Here is a 27276-nt window from a genome sequence, read left to right on the forward strand (position 1 = left end):
AGCAGTGCAGCATGGTACTACCTAATTGGACTCAACAAGAGGCAATGCAGAAAAACAAGGAATGTAGAAGGAAATGTAGAAGGAAACATTTACTCCCTGAAGTAAGGATTTGTCAAGGTTAATCCTACCCTTGTGAAAATACTGATTTCCGCGAGCATATTGCCTGCCTCCTGCAAGCATCCCAGCATCCAGACTGTCCCTCTTCTGATTCAGTGTCACCAGGGATCAAACTAACATAGATCATGGAAGTGGAAAAGGAGTATGCACCCTGCTCACACCTACATGGCAAGGACTGAGACAGGCAGTCCAAGAACAAGAGCATTATGAAACTACTTTGGACAGTGAAACCCAGGCTGTGTTGACAGCCAGTATCAGCACTATCTTCTCTGGCCTTCCTCTGCCTTCTCTGCACTAACCCCAGCAGGGCACAGTAGAACCTAGTGGTTTCTCTGCAGTGGTCATGCTCATGCTTCTTCTGTGCTTCACACAAAAGCGCTCTCTCCAGCCCATCTTACCTGGCTACATCTCACTCTGAAAATATTTGGGGCGGACTTTTGGCTTTCCAACAGCTAAAAACTGATGCTGAAAATCCTGCCAATGCACAAAACTCGCATGGCCTCAGGTGGCTGTCACAGAGGGCTCTGCCAGAAGACCACGTCGGTTGGCCAGGCTCCCTTTGTAGGCAACAGGGAAACATGCTACTACAGCATAGCTCATCTGGCTACTTCAGGGTCCAGAGATGAAAATTACTTCTTTTCTTACCTTTAAATGGGTTATTTTCTTTCTTGGACTCTGCCAGCTGTACTTCTGGCTTAGCATCTTCTGGGACTTCATGGTCACTACTGTTGTCACCTGTGGGCTCCTCATACAGCTTAGGGACCTCCAACATGGCCATCTTTCTCATGAGGGTTGGTGAGCGCTGCTCTGCAGGGGGGGACGGAGCCAAGACATGGGTTTGCAATAGGGCTGCATTCTTCCTGGATTGCCGTGGTGAAACAGTAGGACTTTTCAAATGTCCTTGGCTCTCTGGGGTTGCATCCTCTTCCTCCACCACCTGCTTGGGTTTTGGCAGGTATATTTTGCGTCGCGCTCCAGAAGCAAGCTCCTCTGGGGTGGCACAAGGTAGCATCGCAAGAGGGTCACTAGCGCTCTCTTTCTCACAGCTCACTGGATGCAAATCAGAAATATTATTAGGAGGTTGTTCTGCTCCTAACACTGGCATGCTGCCCACTACAATAGAGGGCACAGAGARTTGGGGTGGCCCTTCCACCTCAGGAGCTATCTTGGTACGTCTTTTTGGTGGCACAGGCCTGCAAGCCAGCATCTCCTTGCTGGTAACGAATTCCTCATTGATCATACCCGTGATCCGCCTGGATGTCCTGGGAGTCAGAAGTAAGTTTTCTGCTGTCTGGAAGAGCTGATTGTTTTGCACCTTCTCCAAAACTCTCCTTGAGGTTCGGGGGCTCAGGCCTGCAATGCCAATTTCTGGGAGTTCTGCTTCCTCCACAGCAGGCTGCTCCTCTTCATTGCGGTCAGTGTCATCTTTCATGACATCCTTACTGCTATCTGACATTTTTAAAAGCAGCAGTAGGTAGTTCTTCAAGGAAGACACAAGGTTTTTGTGTTGCATCTTCTCCTCCAAAGGCACCTCCTGAGGTCTCTCAGGACTCGGCAGAACCAGTGGCACTTGTGGCTGGACCTCGGTGCTTCCTTCAGAAGTGCCTGAAGGTGCTGCTGGCTCCTGGATTGGAGCTGCAGCTCTTTGCTCTCTTCCTTCCTTCCTTTGAGGTCCGAGGGGCACTGGTTTGGCACTCTCCTCCCCTGAAGACCTCAMTGGAAGCTTCTCCTGCAAGGCAAATTCATCTGCCGTTTTGATTTCCACTTCTTTGCTCACATCTGGCAGCAGCTGGGCTCCTGACGGGATTCCCCCTACTGCAGTCTCTTTCTCTGGGGTGCTGTGAGCTGTAGTAGGTGCTTCCTGAAGTTCCAACATCCCTGCTGCAGGAGCAGGAAGTGGCTCTTCCTTGGAAGCTTGGACTGAAACAGGAGCTGACATTTCAGTCTCCTGAAGGACCAAAGGCGTCCCTCCCACCTCCCCGCCTGCAACCGCAGGAGATGGCTCTGCTGCACAGCTCCCTTCTGCTTCTGCCTGGGGCTGGCTCCCCGGCAGCTGTGCTCCTGCCTCTTTGCTCTCCTCATGCTTTATTGCCGTCAGATGGGCACTTTGCTCAAGAGGAATATTATCTCCAGGCATTGGAGGACTCAATTGGTTTATTAATGGCTCTTTTTCAACTTGGCTCTTGTTCTCTTGATTTGACAGTCTTTGTTGGGTCTCTCCATCTTCGAGAGTCTGGGAATGTCCTTCTGCTTGTTTCCAAGAAGGAGGATGCTCCTTGCTATGCTGTGTGTGGTCAGGAGCAGATGCTGGTGGCCTTGGTGGTTCCTGAGGTCTCAGCCTAGGGTTTGTCCTTTTTCCAGACTCCTTGGTCTCCTGGCAGATGGGCGTCTCTTTCCTGAACTCCTCACACTTGTTGGCTTGCTGACCAGTGTCTACCATTGGACCAGACACTGGATGTTCGAAGTCACTAGCAGACTGTCCCACTGTTACTGCAACCTAGTAAAAAAAAAAAAAAGTAAAAATGGAAATTGAACACTATTTTACTGCCTGCTTCCATGCAGTGGTGCTTATGGCTCCCTTATACTAAATCACAGTGGTTGGCCTCTATTTGAATCTTAAGTCTCACTTAGTCTAACCTGGTATCTCCAAAATTCATGTAACATCAAGTCCCTCGTGGCTTTACCAGCATCTGTGGTAGTGAGTCCCACAGCTTGCTGTCATATGGCATAAAACAGCTTTTTATTTAAGCACCTCCAGTTCTGTTGCTTTCCAACATCTTGGTTGTGCACAACAGGGCAGGCTGATCTACCTTCCCAAAAGTCAATGGCTTTTAATTCTATCCCCTCCTACATGGCTCCTTCCCAAGCAGCAAAATTTTCCCTGTTTTCACCAGCCACTGCTGAGGCCTTGTATAATTTTCTTGCTCTTTTTTAAGACTCAGTCTTCCTGCTAGAATATATCTGCAATCTTCATCTTGAGATGGTACGATCAGCATGTCACATAGTATCTGGATGAGGCTGCCCAAATGATTTATAGTGAAACTGCACACCATAACGTTATCTGTACTATTCTACCATCCTGTTTCTTTGACGTTCTGGAAGCTCAAATGATTCCGACTACAGCTGCATCCCAGCAGACATTTCAATGAGCTACCCACTGTGACAACCGAGCTTCATCCCAAGAAGATATGGTGAAATCATCCAGCCAAGGGGCACTACGTATTTTTGTAGGGTAAAGCTCAGGAGAGGCAGTGATACTGATCATACATGTTGTACTTGACAGATGCTCAGCTAGCAACTTTGGGACAACCGCACCAGGAGTGATGCATGCATGGAAAAGGCTCCCCTTCCCCTAAGCAAGAGCAGCTGCAAGGCAGAACATCCCAGAGGACCTGCTGCTAAAGTTTTTCTCCTAAAGATCTCTGTCTTATGCTTTATGTCACCAAAATGGGGTTCATGGGATAAGTGCGCTGTGGCACGCAGGCCTTCTATTTTCCTGGCACATAAGCTTAGCTCAAGTGCTTGGAGAAAACAGGAAAACTCTCAGCAAGCACTTCTCCAAGCATCTGTTATGACAACTATGTGAATACTAAGGATGGGGATGGGAGGGACTGGTATTAAGAGGCCATTCCTACACATAAAATTCAAGTCTGCCTCCTTGGCAGRCTCAAGGAACCCCAAAGGCTGAGTGGCTTCTCTGCACACAGGACAGGCACAAGAGGGCTCCAGTTCATATGGCTGGATAGGCAGCCCACATTTACCCACTGCTACTCCCCTGGAGTCACATAACCCAAGCCGCTTTGAAGGGCTCAGTGCCACAGCATTGAGCATCCCAGTGCCCAGGTTTCAAAGGTTTTCTTTAGTGAAGGAATGACGCAGAAAGATGGGCTTCATGCAACGAAAACACCCAGGGGTTTACTGCAGTGTTTGGTCCTCAGTGGCATGGAAAGGGATGGGTGTAGACACTGCCCAACCTAACGGCACGTCCAGGCCTTGGCCCCTCTGGCCAGAGAAAAGCAGCTTAACACCACAGCACCCAAAGGAAGAGAAGACAGAAAAGGCTAGTGCTTCATAGAAATGGTTCAATACATAGAGCTATCCCTGTATGACGGTGCTGCTTAATGAGAACATCTCTTGAGCTGAAAAGGACTTAGCGTTGAAGGCAAATTTGCTTAGCATGGGTGCAGGAACTAAAGCTTATTCAGAAAAGGTTTCTAGAGGACCACAGCATCTGTCCTAAAGTAACTGTGAAACAGCCAGACAAGGGGCATAAAGAAGAAATGGAATTAAAAGATTAATTTCAAAATTGTACGAGAACTACTGCAAGAGGGATCTTGATCCAAACCCAGTTTCAACTCTGCCCTTGTGCATGAGGAAATTTAGACCCTGGCATTTTGCAGAGACCTTCTGCAATAGATAAACCCAGATCAAAAGAGAAGTCTTGAACACAAGGTCAAGTTGGTACCAAAGCCAGGAAAACACCTATGCTATGAGCCTTTCTGGTTGGGGAAAAGATTAAATAMAAAAAAGCCAAGCAACTCTTGTACTGCATGGTGTAAATATTCTCAAATGCAGTTGAAGCCAGCTTTAAAAATGGCTAATTTGGTGATACATATGCCTGACTGCTTTTGTCTACAACAAAGCATGCTAACTGACAAGTTAACATTTCCCTCTATGAGTGCTTTTTCTAAGAAGAAAAAACCTTCATACAAGTTCCAGGCTTAGGAATGGCAGCCCTAGCCTGGCTGCTGTATACCAACAAGTCCGACTCTCCTTAAGAGCAAGGGTCATGAAAATGCAAGAGAGAAGAATTGCTTTTGCATAGTCTTGCATGCTCAGCAATAATTTATGCAACAATGTTTGATGCTGATGGGTCATGTTAAAGATGCRTTCAGAGTGCTACACTGCAATGAGTCCAGCACCCAGACACACTTGGTTCACTGTAAAACACAGCAGGTTTCTTACCAATAACTCGTGCGCCTACCGGTGGCTGTGCACCTACAAAGAAATCTAAAAGAGAAAGAGAGGAAATTCTTTCACTGGAGCACCCCCTTTAGTCCCACCTCTCACACTGTGGATGTTTTCRTATCCTGAAGTACTGTGTTACCTGCCAAGGGAGTGATCCACAAGAGAGAGGTTCTGTGCCTTGAGTGCTCCTCTAATAGCTTTGGTCTTTATTGAAAGCGTGCACCTACCATTGTTCAAATGTCAGTTCCTGACAGCACCTGCAAATCGGACTCGGAGAATCCTTTACCACAGCAGGGGTCACTGACAAAAAGAAAAAAGGAAAAAGAAGAGCCGGGAGGGGCAAAAAGGCTGGTAGCTTCCAGTCTAGTATTTTCATGGAAAATGCTTCAGGTTAAGTGACAAAAATAGACATTGATGAGAGAGAGTCAGGAGCAGGTGCAGCACTCTGGCTCTGCATCCCCACAATGAGTCTTGCAGCAGCCCTTTTCCAACAGTTGAAGAGCCAAAAAAAAAAAAAAAAAAAAAAAAAAAAAAAAAAAAAAAAAAAAAAAAAAAAAAAAAAAAAGCCCAGATCTACTGTATACATGTTGAACTGTAAACAAAATTCAAAGCCCTGCCTAGCAGCGCTCACGTGGCATACCTGGCATGCTGCACTCATTTGCATAGGGGGCTCATTAAATGCGTCAGGCTGAAGCTCAGGCTCAAATTCTAAACTGAACAGATGTCATCAGTCTTGTTGCGCATCGTACGCACAAGGCATCCACCCCCAGCTATAAATAGTCATTCAGTGCTCGCTGCTTAACTGATTTGGAAACATCTTGCATGAGGTCAGCCTGCCGATTAAATAGGAGAGCTTACAACACCCGCCAGCCTGTTCAGAGACCAGCTGTTCAGCTGAAGGTCCCTGACGTACATCTCCCCTCACCACCTCATTTGACATTTACTCAGAGATGGGGTGTTCAGACGGAAGCCCTGCTATTCAGGCACACACAGCCCAGCAAGCCTTTTTTTGGAGGTGCTTTTGCCAGAGGAGAGTCTCGGCAGCAGGTCCCTTGAGGACCATGTAGCATCCCAGGGTTGGCAGCACAATCAACGCAATTGTGTCTGGCAGCACAAATATTTCCTGGTCGCAATCCCCCTGTTGGCTACTATCTGGTCTAGTTACCTGTGGATCAGCGGCTTTGTTTTCCTTTGACTTCAGTTCTTTATGCTGACCTTTCTGTCCCTCAGATGAGGCATGTCCTGTCTTTGATACTTCTGAGGAAGATGAAATACTCTCTGCCTGCCTGCTGGYGTCCACAGGCTGCAGCACAGCCTCATTCACAGCTTCTTCCACAGCTCCAGCCTCCTTCTTCCCCCCTGGGGCTTTCATTTGATTATTGAAATACATCTCTTTCAAAGAAAAGTGCATGTCACCCTTGGAAGGTGGCAAGCCCTGTTGATACCCATTAGTTTTAGCATCCTGATTCGTAGGTTTTCCAGATTCTTTGATTTTTGGAGTATTTTCCACCTCTTGATCATTTGCCACCCTCAAACGTGTGTTCTTGCGCAAGGGGACAGGAGGGGCAAACCTTGGATTTGATGAGGGGTTCACCTTAGCTCTTCCACTTTCTTCTTTCTTTAAAACTTCCTGTTTTGCAGCTGGAGCTTCCATTACCTTTTTCTTCTTTTTAGCAGCAGAGTCTTTGGCCATGGGTTTGGCTTTTAGGTCCTCCACTGTCTCATAGATGTATGCAAGAAAGCTGCTCCCATTCTCCTCCCCACTTTCCAAAGAGACATCTCCATTGGCAGTCACTTCTGCTTTCAAAGGTGTTATCAATTTGTTTGAAAAGCCAGTCATTGCATTTACAGATGATTCCTTTGGCTCAGCAATATCCTCATGTAATCTGGACTGAGAATCAGCAACGTGTACTTTTACCACATCTTCTTTCTCCCGTGAGGAGGTTCCTGACCAGAAATGCAGATCCCTAGTCAGCCTCCGCTTTCTCTGGAGCCGATCGGGGCTCATCCTCTGCAACTTCTCCACCTCCACATTTTCTTTCCCTCGTTTCTTGCCCTGTTCTATCTCTCGCAGCTTTTCCTCAGCTTTTCTTTTAATTTTGGCAAACCACTTCTGATGGATTTTGAACTCCGTCATGGTTCCCACTTCCAGCACACCAGAGCAGGATACAATGCCTTTGTTATTTCTAGCTGAGGCCTGGTAAATACCTGCATCTTCCTCTCTGCACCTGGAAACCAAAAACTCTGCATGAGACCAACCCTTCCTCCCTCCCCAAGGCACTACAGCTGCACACAGACACATGCATGCTCTCCCCCTTCTTGCTCAAGAGTGTCCAGAAGATGAAGGTATTGCCCTGAGGTACCTGCAGTAGATCTGAAGACCTGTAGCTGGGACTGGCCTCCCTCACAGGCCTCTACTTGTTCTCAGCACTAACAGATAAGCAAGATGGACATAAATCAGTGCTCTGTTCCCCCTGGGCTGTAACACTGACAGCAGAGGGCTGTGATGAAAGAGTAACAGCTAGCACCAGGCATTCTGAGTGCTGTCAGCCACATCCCTCTGTAAGACCTTCCCCACTCAGCTTTCCACTGGCTAAGTTTGATTCTTACATTTCTATTTTTACTCCACCCTGTTGCCTTGCCAAAGCCTTCCCGCCCTGCTTCACAGATGCAAGCACATCCACACCACTTCCACTTCACCCCTCCAGGACTCCTTACCCAAGGAACTCCCTACTGCTGCAACAGATCAGCTAGACACTCATGAAAATCTGGAGTGTGCCTGGGGTAGCAGAAAAGCCCAAGCTAGAATTGCAAGGATCACAGAATCACAGAACTGGTAAGGTTGGAATGGACCTCTGGAGATCATCTAGTCAAACCCAAACGAGTGGCCCATATGAGGATCAAACCCATGACCTCGGCATTATTAGCACCATGCTCTAGGATCACCAAACTATTAGCAATACCAATATCCTGCACTTTCAGAGTGTGTCATCTGAAATTCAGGAGACAAACTGCTGGGGACATAGTGTACTTGGTTCCCCACAAATGCAGCCTTCATTCAAAGCTAAAAGAAGCTGACAGCCTTGTCTGCATAGCTACATGGCAATGGGAGCTAGCACTGGCCCTGGAGGGGGAACATTGCTGACAGCCAACTTCTCCAAGTAAAGAAAACACACTCAAAGCTCCCATCAGCAAATCCACTACTCTCCATTTTTTTTTACTCACTTATACAGCTGCAGGGTGTGGCGATTTCCATGACGGAAAATTTCATACTTGGGTAAACCACAGTAGCGGTCCATTTCTTCATCATCCTTATACCAGGTCACTTCTGGCTGTGGGTATCCTGGAGAGGAAGCAGTATGTTAGTGCGTGGGACATTACGAACAACAGCACAAGCTTGGTCTTGCAGGGATAAGGAATCAATAGTAAAAGGAAAAGCTCTGGCAGAGTAGGATATACGTTATTCTGGGCTCATTCCACTCTTTAAATCACACAGCAGAAAAGTATTGTGATTGGAAACAAGATGCGCTTATCCAAATCTTTTATCGCTCCTAGGAATAGGGCTATTTTTGAGAAAAAAATCTCAGCACTTCATTCCTGAACAGAGGGCAGTGGATCACGCGATCGTCTCCTGTAACACTGGCTCAAAGCAGAAGGTGAGCGCACTGTCACTTTTATACGAAGAGGCATGTTTTGATGAGATTAAGCCTAAGGTTAGAAAACAGGCATTCACCCGTCTGTGGAGCTAACAACATTTCACTAAGGGTCAGTCTGTAAACTGATTCCAAAGTTTCCATTGAACAGAAGCAACCTTGATTGCATCACAGCCAGCTTGGTGTCCCACAAATGTCACTTGACAACAGATGTCACCTGCCTTTTCAGTAGAATGACATCATGATGTGTGTGACTGCTTGGCCAGCGTGCTAGGCATACAGCCACATCCTCCCCCATCATAGGCAGTGGTGGATCACCAGAATGCCCCACACTGATGAGAGCTAGCCACAGTCCTCATCTCTCACTGACAGCAGCTCTAACTCAGAATAAAAGTTGTCTGTTTCTCAGGTTGAAAACTGCTCAAGCAAGCAGCCCACCATTGATTCTTGTATTTCAGACAGGGCTCCCAGCACAGATAAGCTGACCCTAAGGACATAGGATACAAGTTTCAATGATCAGGTCATATCCCAACTTAAATAAATGTGTTCAACAGTTGTTCAAAGCCCAAGGTAGGAACCTGAAGCTCATTTCATGCAAATGCCCTTACTGACATTATGTTCTGCTGAATGAGGGAGGCTGGCACCTCCAGCTTCCAAAGTCTCCATGTCAGCCCTAACACTCCTGAAGATGGTGGGAACAGTGGCTAGATTCATGGGATGTGCTGGAAATGATCCAGCAATGGCTATCTAGGAATATCCAAAAGGTCTAGACCCAATGGCTCACAAGTTCTGAGAAGGCAGGGACAGGGCACTAACTAATTTGGTTATTTACCAGTTGCCCATCCACAGATTTCAAGGTTGGGTAGGAGCCTTTTAATCTCCATAGTGAGGACTCTCCTATTTGCACCATGCAGAGGCACTGGCAACCTGCAGCAAAGCCCAAGCCCAGCTTACATCTATTCCCATGAAGGTCTTGTAGCAGGAGTGAGAYGACAGGGAGCAAAGACTCATCAGCAAGAATTAGCCCCAATTTTGGCTGATTCAGAAAGCCTTTGACCAGAACGAGCTAAAGCAGCACATACCAAACCTCCTCCCCACATGTTATTTGCTTTTCTCTCCTGTCTGCACTTTTGGTCCCTGGCCCCTTATATGCTTGGACTTACTCTGCTGTAACCAGACAGGGCTGGGGCCATAGAGTCAGATAACTTTTCCTGTCCTGCTCTTATCTCAGGCATGGAGAACAATCATCCCTGTAGCCCAGAAAACCGCCTTGATTAGGCTTGATCCTCCACCTTTCCTCACTGAGGTCCCTTACTTCGCATTGCCTCTGATGTATACCTTCTCCATCCTTACTGCCCATACCTCTTACCTCCTTCACCCTCTCATTCACTTCTGCATTGCTGCCATTGGCAGCTCTGGTTTGGATAGAGGTGAGGTTCTCATCCTACAGACCACAAATAGCACTGATCTTCCTTGTAGTTTTTCCATGTGCAATTCGCAGTTCGTCCAGGGCAATCCTGCTCTTCCCAAGTGCTGCTCCGCACATGTGACCTTCAGGAGGCCTCCATGGTCATTAACACAGCTAACTGGTAAGTAGATTTTCCTAATATCCTGTGAATAGCCATCACTGCAATTCTTTCTAGGAAATGCAAGYGTATCATTTCCAAGAAGCCCTGTGATGTCCCCCCATGGCCTCTGCAGCTGATTGCCATTCCTAGCTGTCATCTGCCAGAGAAAATTGCAATTTCTATAGCTGTGCAGTGCCTCAGTGAAAGACTTTTCCTGCTCTTAAGCTTAAACTCTCTATTGCTCATTGCACTTGTATCCATGAGGCTACCTGCCTCCTGCCAGGGGCTAATGCAGCACTAGCTCGGGGACTAGTCCCTGCTGCAATCTCCAGCCTGCAGCAAAAGGGAGCTACAGGCAAGCACCAGCTGGAAACCTGCACACAGAGGGCCAGGGAAAGGCTTCCCCAGCTCTGTGCACAGCCTGGTCAGAGTTTAGAAACAGCAGTTGCCCCAGAGCATTCCTGTGCCTTCGAACACCAGCCGCTCCTCCTCAGACACTGTAACCGGAGCCAAGCAGRGGCCAGAGAGATGCCTGAGCATGGAGGAGGCTTGCTGCTGCACTCCCTGGCATGCCCCAAACACCAGCGGGGAGGGGAGCCGCCACTTGCCTTGCTGGCTCAGGCATCCATCTGCAGGCTGCCTTGCTAAAAAAAATTCCTCCAGTTTGGGGATAAGCTTAACTCCCAGTATGTATGCAGCACCGTCAGGGCCAGATAGCGGCTGCGACATCCCCAGCTTAATAGCTGATGTGATCGGCTGCTTTCAAGCAAGTTGGTGGGACCAGGTGGCTGAGCCTATGGCAGTCTCCAGGCACCACCACGCTACAAGGCACTGGATGTCTGGACAAAACAGAAGCACATTGCAAGCACAGCAGCCATTCATAAATTGGGCACTTGTCCTTCTGAAATCTGTCACTCCTGCAGACCCCCCGTGCAGCTGGTGCAGAGAGAGATTTGCCAGCAGCTGGTCTCCTATGTTCACCAGCAAGTGCCCCACGTTTACAGACAGAGCAATGCCTTGCATTCCTGGGGAGGAGGACAGGCTCCCACCACATTTCCTATGTGTCTTCAGGCCTAGCAAAAGCTTTTGGGAAGTATGTCTTCCGGAGGCATTACTTCAGCGTGAGAGCAAGGCACTGTCCTCTGCTGCACTGCAAAGCCAGAGAGACTTTTCTGAGCAGGGATTTTTCCATGGAGAAACTGCTGAATWTAGATCAAATATTCTTTCTCCTCAAGCTGTTAAGGTCTCAAAAACTTTGAAGGCTTCTCAAACTTTATGCAAAACAAATTCTTGCAATAGCCATCCAAAATCACCCATAAAAACTCTGTTTAAAGCAACTTTTTTGATTTTATCAGGCAGAAGGTAAGAGCGGGGCTTTTGAAATTTTGTAAAAATGGAACCAGATTAGAAACAATCACACAGATTTCCTTGGTTTTCCTTTTCTGCTCTGCACAAGCTGTGTGGACACTTTTTGTCTGCAGCACCCGGCTCACATTCTGGAGATTTGGTCTTCAAACATTTGCATCTTGCTGCCTTCCTAGAAAGCAACCAGCAAGTCACTGATTCACCAAGGTGGAACTGCATGTAACTGTCATTATCAAACAAGAAGCAGAAGACTTTAAAATGTCCTTGTAGGTCATGTATGTGTATTTAGGGCTTGAGAGTCACCACAGCAGCAGTTGACAGTCTACCCTTTGTCTCATGTAAGTCTATGATCCAAAGCATCCTTGAACCCAAGCTAAAGCATCGGGACTCATGCTGGTTCCCTCCTGGTCACTGGCCAGGGATGTGTTTCCCTTCTTTCTGTAATATATTCCAGATGAATGTAAAAATCATGGCAGAGGGGGATAGCTGAACTACTGATTTGATTTTGCAACTGAAGCTGACTTTCCACCTCCTGATCCTCTCTCCCAAATAGATCCCAAGCTCCTAGGAGAGTCCACAAGACCACATGCAAGAAATTCTCAAACTGATCGCAAGGCACAGTCTTTAAGGACATTTCTATCAAAATTCTAGTTTTGTGGATCTATTTACTTAAGTGCATAAAACTTTCCTCTAGTTCAGTTTACTAGTGTAAAATATTGCAAAGTGCATCAGGCTGAAGATGTTCATTTGACATTTTCCCTCACCTTAAATGGTGAGACCAGTATCAGGTCAAGTGTTGCACTTCATGGAGTAAGAAATCACTATATGCTACACAGCACCAGCACGTCAYCCAAAGCTGGGTGCCTGCCTGCCAAGAGCAAGGGTGAACTGCAGGAAGGACGACAGACCAGACAGAGACCATATTCATCTCTAGGAGCTGATGCTTCAATTTGRTACAAGCAGAGGTGGTTACTCCTTGGCAGTATGTCTCCTGTACAACATACAATGAAGAGCTTCTCCAGCTTTTCCAGGGAGAGGTACTGGAGAGAACACAGAAATGGCCTTTACTTCCTACTGCCAAGGAAGCCTTGCACCAGATACTTCAGTATCTCTCCCATCTCCTCTTAAGAGCAAACACAGCATTTTAGAGTTGCATATGCAGGGCACTTCCTTCTCCATGAGCTACCTTCCAGTCTAACAGTGAACTAGAGCTCATCTGCACACATGGGCCTCTTGTGCTGACACAGCCCACATGGACCCAATGCTATCATTTGGACTTTGGAAGAGATGACATTTGTTAGAAGGAACTGTCAACCCAAAGAGGCAGTCAGCAAAGACTTAAGTCAGTGAGATAAATCAGGACTGGTGCTTGAAAAGGGGCAAGAAATCCTGGGAGGGAGAGCAGTACTATCGTATGTCTTTGAGGGAAGCTCTGGATTTGAGTCAGTTCTACACTTTCAGGCAAGGGAAGGTAGAAGAGACAGAACTATATTTGCTATTGCTCAGGAGTTTCCAACATATCTAAACATGAGTCATTTTTTGACCTCTAAGATTCTTGGCTTGTACAATACACAGTGTTGGTGAGTTCCACACCACTGCACAATATGTAAAAAGCTTTTCCATTTAAATAACTTTAGTTGACTGAGCCCTTCTAATGAAGGGCTGAACAGCATAGCTTGGCAGCATCTCCCTAGCAGCCTAGTTTTGCTCTRGGAATCAGAAATGGTATGTTGAAGTTAAGTAGTCAGTGAACTCAATACACCAGTGGCACCCCTACAAGATCACGAAGTCAGACCTCTGACAAATGAGCCTATATGGGAAGAGCCAAGAATTCAAAGTTGGCAGCTCCCACAGAAGGGCTTCAGCCTGCTGTTGTTAATAACTCATTTACAGCATATTTCCAATGGCATACTAGATTTCCTGAATCATAGGAATGGCTTGGTACTTATGGCAGAGGTTCACTGAAGATACCCTCCTCCTTCCAAAACTTAGACTTAGCCTAACATCTCTCACAGAGTAGCTTGCTGGAATGGATATCCTGTGCAACATCAGGAAGGATCAACAGTGTCTTAAACAGACAGATACTACAAAGAAGAGGCCTTAGAGTCTCTATACTTAAAAAACAAAAGCCCACGGGCAAAAGAGTTATTTGCCTTTACATCAATGCTGCCATGCCACATCACTACAATGGCATAGTACGAACAATCTCCTTCAACCTCCCCTTTACCCGTCTTGTTGGCCAGACCCCTTCCTGCTCAAGGTTASATTTTAGCACACTGGGCAGAAGCTGGCTTTTATTTCAGACGTGCAGATATTCAGACCTATCATCAATATGTAATGCCAGCTGCACTCTAGCCACTTACAGCCAATGAGAGTCAAAGTTGGCTCCAATATGATAGCTTTAGTTTTCAAAGCTGCACACTTCCAAGTTATAGAATCCATGATTAGAGAAGGAGCAGAAATTAGAGGAGGACAATAAATTGTTATAAGCCCAAGTAGTGATTAGCATTTTCCATTTTCAGTTCTTAAATTTGGGATGGGGGTGATACATTAGGTTATACCTCTGCTTCTTTACAGTCTCAGGTGCTCCCCCCCCCCCTTCTTTAAAATTTAAGCTGAAATCATCATGCAACTGCTGAACCTWTACTTGGCAGTCTGACAACACTGGAATTGTGTGTTGTCTTGTTATTCCTTGCTCTGGAGTTTTATTAGCACAAGTCCAGCAAAKGAGGCAGGACCAGGTTATTCGCTGAAGACAGTTACCTGTCACTATGCACGTGAATTTAGCATCAGAATCCTCGGACACAGAACGGGATTTGATAGTGGTTTCAAATAGTGGCTGGGTTTCTTCCGTCAGCTGAGAAATGATTGCGCAGAAGGTGCTCCTGGAAGATTCAAGAAGTATTTCTTAGAGCTGAAGAACCTAGAAAGAAATCAAAGGGTCCCCTTCCTTTCTATCTGGTCTCAGAGGCCTATCTGTGTTGCTCCCCATGGTCAAGCATTCTTGTTTTAAATGCCCTTTTTCCCTCCCACCAGAGCAACATTAGGTTTTTCGCAAGTCCAGTGTAGTGTGATGGTACTTGACGTTTTTTCACTCCTAAAATGACACTGTCAATTTAAAGTGTCACTTTGGAGACATCTCCTTTGTCTATAATGCTATCAGAAATAATTGTTAAGAGCAATTTAATTCCAAATTACACTCAAGCATTTCTTTGATCAATTTGCAGTCTTGATTTAAGACACTAACACAGTCAGCTTCACTTTCATATTCCTGGTACGGCTCTACGAGTGCTTCAAGCATTGTTACATTCACTGGGATTTTATTTGTGAAAAATTTATATTAGGATTTCAGGCCAAGTATGAATTAAATATGGCTCCTTGACACATGGCTTTCTTTAAAAGCTTGAATTCAAAGTGTTCCCCTGCTTCGGGGACAGCTTATTGAAGAATACCTGCATCCTGGCTTATACCTTCCCGAGCTTAGGAACTGTATGTGAAGCTGACAGCAGTTCACTGCTTGCTGCTGCGTGTAGGTATTACAGRCCACTCACACCATGAGTTCATGCACTGACCCTGAAGTTCAGGCCAGGACATCAGCCAGAACTATCCAAGTAGCCAGTACTGTCACAGAAGTTCATAAAATGGATCTTAGATTTCCAAGTACTACTCAAGGATAGCACTAAATCACTGTATTCATGCAGCACTTGCCAACCCTGGTAGACAGAAAAGTGTCACCAAGAGGCCCCAGAAGACCTTGACTTTATTTGAGAAAGAAAAAGGATTTATCTCCCAGTTGGGTCTTCATTTGACTAGTGCTCAGAAGCCCTTGGAAGTGAAGGGCATGTTCTCTTTAGGTTTCTTTCTGCAATTAAAAAGCTGTATGTTTATACTAGGAGATGAACCCAAGGTCTCATGTRCTAAGACCTTCAAAGAAAGAGCAAAAATTGCCATAGAATTGCTAGCTGGCAGCTCTACTTACACCATTATCAGCAATGAAAGACATATTCCTTGAACAARTGATCAGCTCCTACAGACATGCAAGAGATTGAACAAACCCCCAAACCATTCCTGACACAGCTCCACTATGAAGAGCTCTTAGCATGTAGTGAGTGCTTTGCAAGAAGGATCCCAGCCTCAAAGCAGCCCCCAACTCACAGGCAGGATGCTGGCACTGCTGTTACTCATGCTGTACCTGCTCAGAAAGCAGACTTGTCTTGGGGGGAGGGAGGATGGAGGAAAAAAAMCCACACTTCTCAGCATGAATGCAGCCAGGCCAGGTGCACTGACAGGCACTGCAGCAGGGACTGAACTGCACACAAGGCTGAACAGCACCAGGATCGCTTCAGGCACAGAAGCTTCTTGTTTCATCTCCCCCAGAAGACTTACCTGAAAGGTGCGGTGCTATGATTTTCACTCTGGCTTCCTGCTAGCCTCAGTTTGTAACAGATCCAGGGAGGTGAACTCCCTGGGTGACAAACAACTGGGATGCAGCGTGAGCCTCACCCAACTCGTCAGCACCATTTTYGTTGGGTAACGAAAAGGAAAGGGGATAGCAGCTAGGGCTGTTGCAAACTTGCCTCAGCTACTGAACAAGGGTTATAAACATCATCTAATACAAAYGCACGCATGGGGCAGAGGGTAAAAAGCAGGTGCCACAGCTTGAAGACTGTTCTGTAGAAGTCAACAGTCCCCAGGAATCTGGTCCTGCCAAGCAGCTCCCCATGCAACCACAGGGCCAGCAGAGGGCTGTGGAAGCCAATAGGTGTTTCAAATCAAAGAAACCTTTCCATACTGCAACCAGGAGAAAAAACTTCCCACTTCCAAAGAGCAAGGCAGACAATCTGGTGTCAAGGCAGCTACTGGTGAGGTTTTGATGGCCCAATCAATACAGATTCTGAGCCTCAGACCAGTAAATGCCTTTTAGATCCATATAGTGAAGTTAGCACTTCCAAAGCATCAATTAACATTTCATATCCCAACAAGAGAGTAGCATGATCAGCATCTTATCAAAAAAAAAAAAAAAGTGATACACACACATAGTTGCACTCAGAACCAAGTTTAACCTCAGTGCCATGCCACTGATATCAGCAGGCAGCACCAGGAATAAGTCTAGTCTATTCAGTGCAGACCCCAGAGTTGGGTGAAATATAGCAAAGGCTACTGAATGTTTTTGGAAAGCAGTGTCACCAGAGGCTGGGGACTCTGCAGGCATAGCAGAAGAATCAGACAAAACTTGCCCAATATACTCCATGCACTTGACAGAAAACCTTGGAAGGTCAATTTAATCTTTCAAAGAAACCATTGTATTAATCACAGGCAGGTTTTAGAGACTGCAGCACTGTGCAGCTCCTAGCTGACTTCTTCCAGCAGCAACAAGACCTGTCCAATTCAAATTGCTTTCTAAATCAGTAATTCAGAGCATTCAGGAAAACTGATATAAGGTGGCAGCCACTGTTCCTCTGAGCCTTCCTGAAACTGCATCTCAGTTGCAGAAAAAGCCCTGCAGCCAAGGAGGAGGCAGCTGGCAATTCAGTAGCCTTAATATGTTAAAGAGGGATTTCCATACAAAAGCAATCTTCAAGAGAATGAGACTTGAGAAGTGTCAGCTTCATCACCATTTTCTTTTCCTTACCTTTGGGTTAACAGTTCTAGAACTACAGGAGCATCCTGGAGAGGCCTTTCTCTCCACAGTCAATCCTCTAACTGCTTCTGCAGCAAATCAGTAATGCCAACTGACTTCCAAATGTGCTATTTTGCCAGAGGCAAAGTCCGACTGCACACGTGTGGTTCAGTGCAGAGTCCAGAGGAAGGAGAATCTTCATGATAAAGCACAGGGTGGTGGGGAAAGGAGAAAATTTCTTCTCTGAATGCATCTCAGTGCAGTTGCATGTTCTAATTTTTAATGCATCTCTGTATGGAAGTCTCACTTTAATATCAAGAAATAGCTGATCAAACTGTATACCCATCCTTTGGCTAAGAAAGATGAATATGTCTTGCACCTGACACAGGATTTATGACAAACACTCATTTTACTGTCTGCAGTTCAAGCAAGTATTAGAGATTCAATCATGCAGAATAAGGCCATTACATCACTTCAGTGCTCTTTTTAATTAGTACCAAAGCATTACAGATTAATCACATGCAGTCAGATTCAGCAAAGTGCTTGGTCAGAGAAGTTTAATGCAATGTAGTTTTACCTTCCTAAACTGGAGAGAGATAATCTGCTGCTTGATAAGCTAAGCAAAAAACAGCATACAAAACCATTAGACAGAAAAGCATGGAAAGGAGCAGAAATAAACCATTATAGAGATGCATTAATGATGAGTCGATTTGCACAGGTCAGACTTCCTATTAAAATAAGGTACAGCTGCCTTACTCAGGCTGACTGCCAGGACRAGCAAGCTGCATTGTAAATGGTAATCAAAGGCTGTAAAATTGAAACAGTCGTTAACCATCGAGAATAAATGTAAGGACATTTATACAAGTAGGTTTTCAAGCAGCACCTGAGCCTTCCATGCACCATCTGCAGCTCTGGGCACAAAGCAGGCAACTTCACTCCGGAGACGTTCAACTAAATGGCACTCAGAAGTGCAGACCACCACAGACTCATTTCTCTGCTGGCAAGCAGGTGGCCTGAGTTGGTCACACCCTGTACTTGAGGTTCAGAGGTATCAGCCTTTTGGAGAAGCTGAAAACACCCCAGTCTTTATATACTGCTTTCCAGCCTGCCAATCAAATCATTAAAGTTTAGGTTAGGAAAAAAAAAAAAAAAAAAAAGATTTACAGGAATCTATAGTTTTTGTTCTCTTTGCAGGAACATGTCACAACATTAACCAATTCAGAAAATAAAATGAAATGCCAAGATTTACATCTGAGACACCCATCGGATGAGCTACTTACCAGTGGCAGCCAGTTCTCCCTGGGAACCATCTCCAGGGATGGTTCGTGCCCCTAGCCAAGCAGTCACATTGCCATTCTATGGCAGCAGCCTTCGGCAGGCTGTAGGAAATAACCTCTCAGCACAGATCTGCAGCAGACTATGCCCAAGCTCACCTACATTGCAATCAGAAGCGTAAAACTAACCAGGTACTAGCTAGTYGGTAGCATCCAAGCTGAATGATTTAATCACACTGAGATATACATTAGTCGTGTCTATGCTACAATCTCACCATATAGCCTCAGAAGTGACCCACGGCGTAGACATATTCTTAGGGAATTCTCTGCAGGAAATCCAACGCCCACATTGGTATGAGCAGATGGATCAAAAMATCTTAGCTTGTTCACTTTAGATTACTACGAAACAACCAAACTTCTCTRGTGCTTTATGACAATGCTATAGCAGACTGCATGAAGAAGCAAGAAAGGTTCATGTCTCCAGGTCTTCTAACCACAATCAGATATGAAATGACCAGATCTGTGTGACTGGGACTTGCACAGAGCCCAGAAATCAGCAAGACTCAAAGTCTTGTCCTAAAAACGACTGCAGAGGGTTTCTGAAAACTGCTCCTGTCAAATATGCAGCACTTCCACTTGTGGAAGCAGAATCCACATGACTAGAAGAACTAAAAAAAGCAGGAAAAAGTACTAGGTATTCAAGTTGATTTTTTTTTTAAACAAGTAATTGCACACGCAAAAACTTTTACTGCACAAAAAAAACCTCTGAAGAGCTCTAACTCCTCTCCTTCAGATCAGAGAAACTAAGACAGTTTAGACAGGGGAATACAGAAGTCTTAGCTGCTCAGAAGTTGCTTTAACCCAAACAAAGATGGGTGGCAGTTGCCCTTCTGGCAGCAGCTTTACTCTCTCCACCTCCAGGTGCACAATCTTGATCGCTCCCCAGTGCCAATACTGGTGTTCAGGCAGCCAGAGGATGAGCAGATCAGTAGCTGTCTGGCTGGAAAATAAAATACTAACCTTGACAGACTTGCAATCCGCTCCTTGATCCAACTCAGTATGCACTGTGCTGGCTCACTGGAGAAGTCAAATTAATGTAACAGACAACCTGCAGCCTTCACCTTTCCAGCAGAGCCCCAGCATCTGGGGCATCCCTTTGAGCACCAAGTCTCTTCCAGAATTACAAGGCTTTCCTTGCATTACCTGCCTTACTGATCAGCATGGAGCTAAGAAGGAATATCCTAAAACGCTTGCTGGAGAATGCTAGCATAGGCATTTTTTTTTTTTTTTTTTAATGATGGTTACTTGCATAAGATAAATGAAAAGGACTCTTTTCTTGGTTGCAAAGTAAATCACTCAAAAGACAAGAGCCTGAATAAAGGGTGCCTGTATCACAACTCCCTAGTGTTCGTGTATGTGATCATGTAATTAAACGCTGTTCAGTGATCGTGTAATTAAACACTGTTCAGTASTTTTTCAATTCTCCGTGCTGAGCACACAACCCAGTCTTTATTCGCCGCACATCCCGAAACACAATGCTGAATATTGGCCTGATCGTCTCYTGAGGTGCCCTGATGTTATCATACACAAAAACAGACACAAAGAGCCCAAGTACTAATTCAAATTTAACCTCAATATTCTAAGGAGACAAGCAGAATTTTTACAGATTAGAGACTTACATCCAGAGAGAGGAAGATCAAATTCCAAAAGCTTTAAATGAAACAGGCCTGCCTGCAAGCAGCTGGCGTTTCACCTCCTTTTAATTAAGTTCACAGTATCCCCATGTAGGGCTGCACCAACATATCTACATCAGGCTCTAAACCAACATATTGATTTGGATAGCTGGGACTTCCAAGCAAGGCATGCCAGATGYCCCAGCAACAGTGTGCCTAGTTTGGGATACTAACAGTTCAAGCTCAAAGCGTACCCTCAATTCTCCATAGAGATTTGTTAGTGTACAGAGTACAGGATTCAGCTAATTAAGCGCAGCATCTGCAGAGGATTTCTCTCTTCTGAGCAAGCTTGGGGCCTGTTATAATCAACGGATCAAGATAGCAACTCATCTCATCCTCAATGTTGCACCTAAAGCAGGTAAATCAAGATCTAAAGGTGTTAGTTTTTCCTCCATTGGAGGAAGGGAGCTCTGGCTAGTTAGCTCAGTGAGGTCTGCTCTTAGCATGCCTAAAATCAGTGGAAGAAAACCCACCCTGGGTATCTAGGAAGTGAACAGCAGCTTGTCAAAAGCTAGCCATAAAAATACTGATCTGGTTACTAACTGCTGTTTCACTGGACCATGAGAATTATACCCCTCCACTATTTTTCTGGACAGCTTCTACCTCCCTGAACTCTTCTTTAAATTCTGTTCCATYAGATAATTTCAAACTTCTACAGGCATTTATCATCTTCTTATAGCTTTTAACTCTTCAACTAKTCATAATTTTCCTTTGAAATTAAGACAATCTTTCCTCTATTTTTCCATGCACTTGCTGAATTTCAGCCTTGCTGCACAGGTAGGAGGCAGAACTGTCATGCATACTCTCTTTTTAATCACTAAAAATATTGCTCAAGTTGATGACCTTTGCCAGTACATCACCTCATTTATGTTGAAAAGTTAATTGCTTTAAAAACATACAGATTTTAAACYCAGTAGCTTTTCTAAGCCCTCTCATGCAATTGCTGCATGAAATTCTTTCCTTGTTTCTTTTCCCCTTCATATAAAGAAGTCATTCTCCTTCCAACTCACGTCCTCATATGGAAGTCTACAGGGGCTTAGGAGACACTAAAATACACTTCACGACGACTCCCTACTCACGTGTACAAGTACATGTGCTTGATCTGACTGAACTGCAGAAACATTAATACATTTCAGAGCTCTTAACGGTATAAAAATTTGATTGAGCCACACTAGCTGCCCAAGGCAGCAAGTAGAACAGAGAAACGTGTCAATGACAGCAAGACTGAGAACTCTAAATTATGTTTTTAGAGAAGCATTACTGGCCAAAAGCTCCTTAGATCAAGAACTCGCCAAGAACAGGGCAGTGTTTCCATCTTAAGAGCAGGACAGAGGCCGCACCCTGACAGCCCTTTGCAGACTCTCCCCACTACCAGCGTTCTGATCCATGATATTATTGGGCATGCTCTGCACATGCAGACTTTTAGGGATAAGATTTCACATGAACTTCTCCACCTCCAAGGTTAACACTACTTGAGACAAACACAAGCCACTTCGAATGTTTTCTCAGCTGTCAGTAGCTAACCATTTTAGAATTTAAAAACCAACAGTGAAGCCTTCATGTATGTGTGGTTATACCTAAGGCTTCTTTCCTGCCATGTGCCTCACTTCTTATCAAGCACTTCATGCACACACAGAGCAAATGTGTTCGTATTTCATATACTGTGGCAATAATTATCAGCAATCTTGTGACAGAGTAGCTATGAGTGCTATGGAGTTGTACAAGACACATTGCTATTTTACAGACTGGAAAAAGGATGTATTGAGTCTTTACTTGTCAAGGTCACAGAATGAATTGATGTTACAGCTGGAAAAATACGGCATTTTCCTGCAGGTAATTCACTTTGAGCTGAGATGAACATCAACTTACCTATAAACAATTTAGAGCTAGATTTCATTAACAGAGAAGATAGACAATAAATAAAGTTATATGTTCTTGTATCAACCTCTAACATGCTGAAGATGATGCAGATCCGTGTAACTGAACTCTAAGGTATTACTGGTTCTGTGGTCCAAATTAGCCTGGTAGCTAGCTGAAAGAAATCAAAGAATTAGGAAATACAACAGAAAGCAAAGCAAATATTATACAATAAGATGCTCAGATAAATTGACATCTTTCCAGTATCTCACTGAACTCACTGTGCTTATTGGGTTGGAAAATAAGCAAGGTGAAAATATAGTTGTCTCTGTAACAGCTCTTCTACTTTGCACTCCTTGGATTGGCCTATTAAGTGTGAATCAGCGCAAGACTACAGCAGCCCCCTTCATCTGAGACCTCCCTTCTCTAGCTGAGATGGAGTGAGGATAAGAGCAAATTTTAATCCCATCCCCTGGAAATAGCCTCTGCTGTGGCACAAGAGATACCTATTTCACATGAGACCATGCCACTTCCCTTCCAAGCAATACCAAGGGATCCCAGTCTCTGGAAGACATCTCTATTTATAATGGTTCCAGAAAAGAGCAAAATTCACACCTGCAATGTATTTTTTGCATTTTAAAAGCAGTCACAAAGCGCACTCTGTCCAATTCCACACCTTGATCTATCAGTCCATACTCAGATCAATCTGACTTGTTCTAGCTGATACAGTCACGGCGCTTTAGAAAGGGAGCAGATAATGCAGCTTGGGATTATTATTCATGACATAAAGCTGCCAAGGAGTCCCATTCAAACAGGACACCACTGTGCAAACAGTTATACCAATAGCCTACCAATACCTAGACAGCCTACAGACCAGGGGCTAACCCATTAATACATTTACTTCTGCCATTTGAACAAGTACCAGGCGTGCCTTCTTCCAGGGTTTGAGATGCTTTGGTCAGACAAGACAGAAACACTGAATTCCCTCGGATGTCTCAGTTGCTTTCCTATCAGAGATTTTTACCTCTTACTGGCAAAAGCAAGGTTGCATAAGAAGTTACAGGTGTAAAGCTGCTGAAGAGAGACTTCCCCTGAACGAGAAGCTAAGCAGGCTTTTCAGGAACTAAGGACAACTGTGTTTTCAGCTCACTTGATCTCACTTGACTATACCAACAGATCTTTCACCTTCATTTGATATTACGTGCAACATAATAGATACAAGATCAGGAATGGTTCTTAGCCAGAAGAGCCAGATGCTTAAGAAAAAAATAACAACAATCATTGCACTCTCCTGAGCTGAGCTGCCACAAGTAAAGCCAGTTGTCCTAGAAGAGATCAGAGGCAATGTCACTATACTCTATAAATATCCACATAGATGAAGCTAAGACAGCAGTAGGATGTTCAAGCAGGGAGGCAACGGTTTAGCAGGACCTTGGGGCAGATACCTACATTAGATKAGAGGTGCAAATTGTTTCACACTAGGACAACAGAGTAATTTGTCTAGGACTCAGATGAAGCCTCTGTCACATAAAATTGTATCTCTGAACTAGATACTCTCTAAACTCAGAGTTCTTACAGAAAGCGTACTAAAAGAGCTATCTTAAAATTGTGGGCCACAAATGCAGCTGAGGCAGACTCTGGACAGGACTGGCAGCTTTTGTTCTCRCTTTGAAGTAACTGTAGCTGAACGCTTTGAGATAGAAGAATTTTGAAAAACCTGCCAACTGCCATGGCAGAGGCAAGTCACCAAGTCCAGTACCTGCCACTTACATTGTCCATTGTAAGGTATATTAAAAATAGTTCAGTGACAGTAAATTCCTGGCTTTCCTYTACCTGTTTCAAGGGAAAGGTTCTTCTTAAATAGCAGCTCCCAAGGGCACAAAAAGTAAATATCCTCAATACTCTTGGTAATAAGGGATGATGCTCTCTACATGACAATTTTCAACACCTCTAATCTTTTGGCCTCCACGGTACTATGGCCAATTTCTACAAGTTAAAAATCAGGAAAAGCATGTACTGKTTTTCAAGATAGTATCCTTTCTATCTACATAATATCCCTTTCCTCCTACAGAAGGAGACAAAGTAAGACCATCCAGGCTACTCTTTCTACACAGTTCATTAACACAACTGAATAAATGAAACTTTCCCATGAGGCTCATCAGAAGTAAGAAATTCTAATCTCAGTTTCTGTTCATAAAGGCATTTCCATGCCTTTAAGTACCTCTGCCATGTCACTATTCACTTTCTAGTGCTTTGTTCTGAGACAGGGGGAAGAGGGTGGACATAAAGACTTCAGTTAAACATACTCTATAAATATATAYGACAGCAATAGAGAAGCCTGAAAAAACACTTTCTTCAGATCAGAATACCCGCTTTGCTTTCCAACCACCACAGCAGCCTCCAATTCTGCATCTGCATCTTATGTCTTCTGCTTCTATTAGCTTCAAACTCAAATTCAAACACATTCTGCATTAAAGAAAACTGCTGAATGTTATCTGCATTTCACTCATCTTGCTTTTCAAATGCTCCCATGGAAGCTCTCCAGATGTTTCTGCATTTCATTAAACTAGATTGCTTTCTGAAAGTCTTGCTATACAATTCCACTCRTTACAATGCTTTTCAGCATTATTAGGATGCATTATTTAACTATATGACAAAAAGCCCCATTTCATTCAAGCCCTTATCCTGCATCACAGACAATAATACAGTTTACTGCAAGTTTCCACAGCAATCTTCAGCACTTGCAGATACATCCAGGACCATCCAGGGAATGAGACCTTTCTACATCACTCCTTCCGTTTTTGTCAGGGAAACTGGAAGTCATGTTATGAATAGGAAAAAAAAAAGTCAATTTTGCTATTTAGAGATTATCTATCACTGCTGCTTACAACAAAAAGGGGCAGCCGCTGAAGTTACCAGGCAAAATGAAACTGCCTTGCTGTAGGCTTTGATGGCCAAATTCATAAACAATTTGAAAAGGGGATTGGCCAAACTTGTGCAAAATTAATCTACTGTGGATTAAACATAATACACCCTCATCTTCAAAAGCATAAGGGTCTCATACTTGGAGATAGGTGTGCACCTACCATACAGTACTAGTATAACAAKTTCAAGATGTTCAGGACTCAGAGCCTTGCAGACACAGGCTGGATTTACTGTGCTTGAGCTGCAGAGCCAACACATCCAGAACACGTGAGCTCCACATTGCTTGGCACTTCCCTCAGCGGCCATGAACAAGTTTTCCAGGATTTGGAGAACCCAGTTTAGAGCACTGGAGATGTTACCTGAAGGAGCTATGAACCCTCCTTTATGAGCAAATCCATTAAAGCTGCAATGTGAACATACTTGGGGGGGGGGGGGAGGAAAGAGAGACAAACTTTAAGCTACTAAAAGGCCTCAACAGCTTATTTATTAAGGACTYTTTAAATCTGTACAAGGAAGGTATTGTACTCCATTACAGATTTCCTTTTGGCATTAAGTATAGTCTGAGGTCACGTATTAGTTGTGGACACTCTATGAACATTAGCTGGCGCTGATAATGTCTTGGTATGTAATTAGCTTGCACAATAGGATACAAGCACAAAAGTTCCTTACCCATTCTGTGATTCTGTTCTGAATTAAGCAACTTAACTTTGGCATYGCCCCAGCTTGAACATCCGACTTCATAGTTCGCATCTTTATCTTTTTTGGTCCTATTTATTTTCACATCTCTGATTCTTTCAGACATAAATCCTTGGCATGCTGTAAGCCAATCACTCACAAAACATCATTCAGGAAAAGGCACACTCATTTTAAGAGCATACAAGTTGAGRAACAGTGAATTCTAAGTAGTTTGTAGGCTTTATTTCGCATGATTAATCGATTAGCAGTGCCTTTGTTTTCACTGGCACGTTTCCTTGTATTTAATAACCTCAGCCTACGTTGTGAATGTATTTATCACAATTTCTCCCATGAGAGAAGAACTTTATTCTTACCACAGACCTTCTGCCTAAGGCCACTTCTAACACAGGAATAYACTTCCCATCACTACTTAGTCCATATCTGCATTGTAGAAATACCTTTTTGGCAATAAGATAAGGCACGCACACACACCAGGCCTCTTGCTTAGAGTCTGGCATAGATAACACACAAGCAGCTTCACTACAATGAAGCCAGGGAAGTCAGTGCAGTATCCAGTACGCAAGTTTAACTTGAGTATTTACCAAAGTAAGAAGAGACACAGAARCTAGTGTCCATCAGGATTTTACAGCAAGATAGTCAACTTTACATACCTGCCCTGTTATAGAAAGATGCACAACAGTGACAATCTCTGCCCCAGCAACAAAAACAAAAATACATCCCCTTTCTGGGAAGCGACAAGCTAGTCCTCTTCTTCYAGGCTAGAGCAAACAAGCACTAAATCGTTTTTGAAAACCCAAGCCCACAACATCAATACAGCTCCCCCCTCTTCTGCTTTTTTAATCTTGGAAAAAGCCTCCAGCGGATTGCAGACAYGCTATTTCTAGTTCTGTGTGCTGGGACGATTCGTCTTCGGAAAGAAAAGACRTCTGGATTGTGATACAATTTCAAGTTCAATCATCGTATCAGTTTGTTTTACACTGAAGCATCGCCTCACAGTTTGGGGAGTGGGGGGGGGGGGGAGAAATCCCTGATCACGCCAGCTTGCTCCCCTCGCACAGTACATCAAGAAACAGAGCCAATGTTTTCCTATTCTGCAGCATAAATATGCCTTACCACTTCCAATTCACCTCTGAATTATTTTTGAACAACTCTTCCTTATTTCCCATCTCTTAGGTCTTTTTATTTTCTTTTTTTAATTACTCAGTAGTCAGAGTTCTCTACCTTTCTCTGAAATCCCAGTCTCCGTCAGCACCTCCTTCCCGCAGCCAGCAGCGGCCTCAAACCCTGCTCCGCCACCCCAGCTGCCTCCCGCCACCCCCCAAGCTCTCACAGCTCTCCAGTTTTAGCCTCTTTTCTAGTACTTTTACTCAAAACTAAGAGCTCCCAGGACTAAATGCCGAGGCGAGGGAGTTATCCCCTCCCGCCTGCGAGCCCCTGGAGCCCGGGCACCACGGCAGAGCCGCCGGGATCCCCTTTCAGGCGCTTCAAGCCCCGGCGCCG

The 27276-nt window shown here is 44.6% G+C and overlaps 1 protein-coding gene across 3 annotated transcripts in view; it reads right to left on the reverse strand.

The window, feature by feature from the left end:
* The window catches only part of ALPK3 (alpha kinase 3), a 34160-nt gene that overhangs the window by 6620 nt on the left and 264 nt on the right, over positions 1 to 27276 (reverse strand). The window contains exons 2-6 of one of the 3 annotated variants that reach the window (XM_085300688.1): positions 17869 to 17907; positions 14435 to 14556; positions 8311 to 8428; positions 6251 to 7313; positions 763 to 2614 (exon numbers count right to left, since the gene is read on the reverse strand). In XM_085300688.1, the coding sequence (XP_085156814.1) occupies positions 763 to 2614; positions 6251 to 7313; positions 8311 to 8428; positions 14435 to 14556; positions 17869 to 17907 (3194 nt within the window). The other 2 variants (XM_085300687.1, XM_085300686.1) reach the window with 2 other exon arrangements.

This window comes from Rhea americana, unplaced genomic scaffold, assembly GCF_003343005.1.
Source record: "Rhea americana isolate MKP2758 unplaced genomic scaffold, rheAme1 scaffold_168, whole genome shotgun sequence".
In the NCBI taxonomy this organism is placed as follows: Eukaryota; Metazoa; Chordata; class Aves; order Rheiformes; family Rheidae; genus Rhea; species Rhea americana.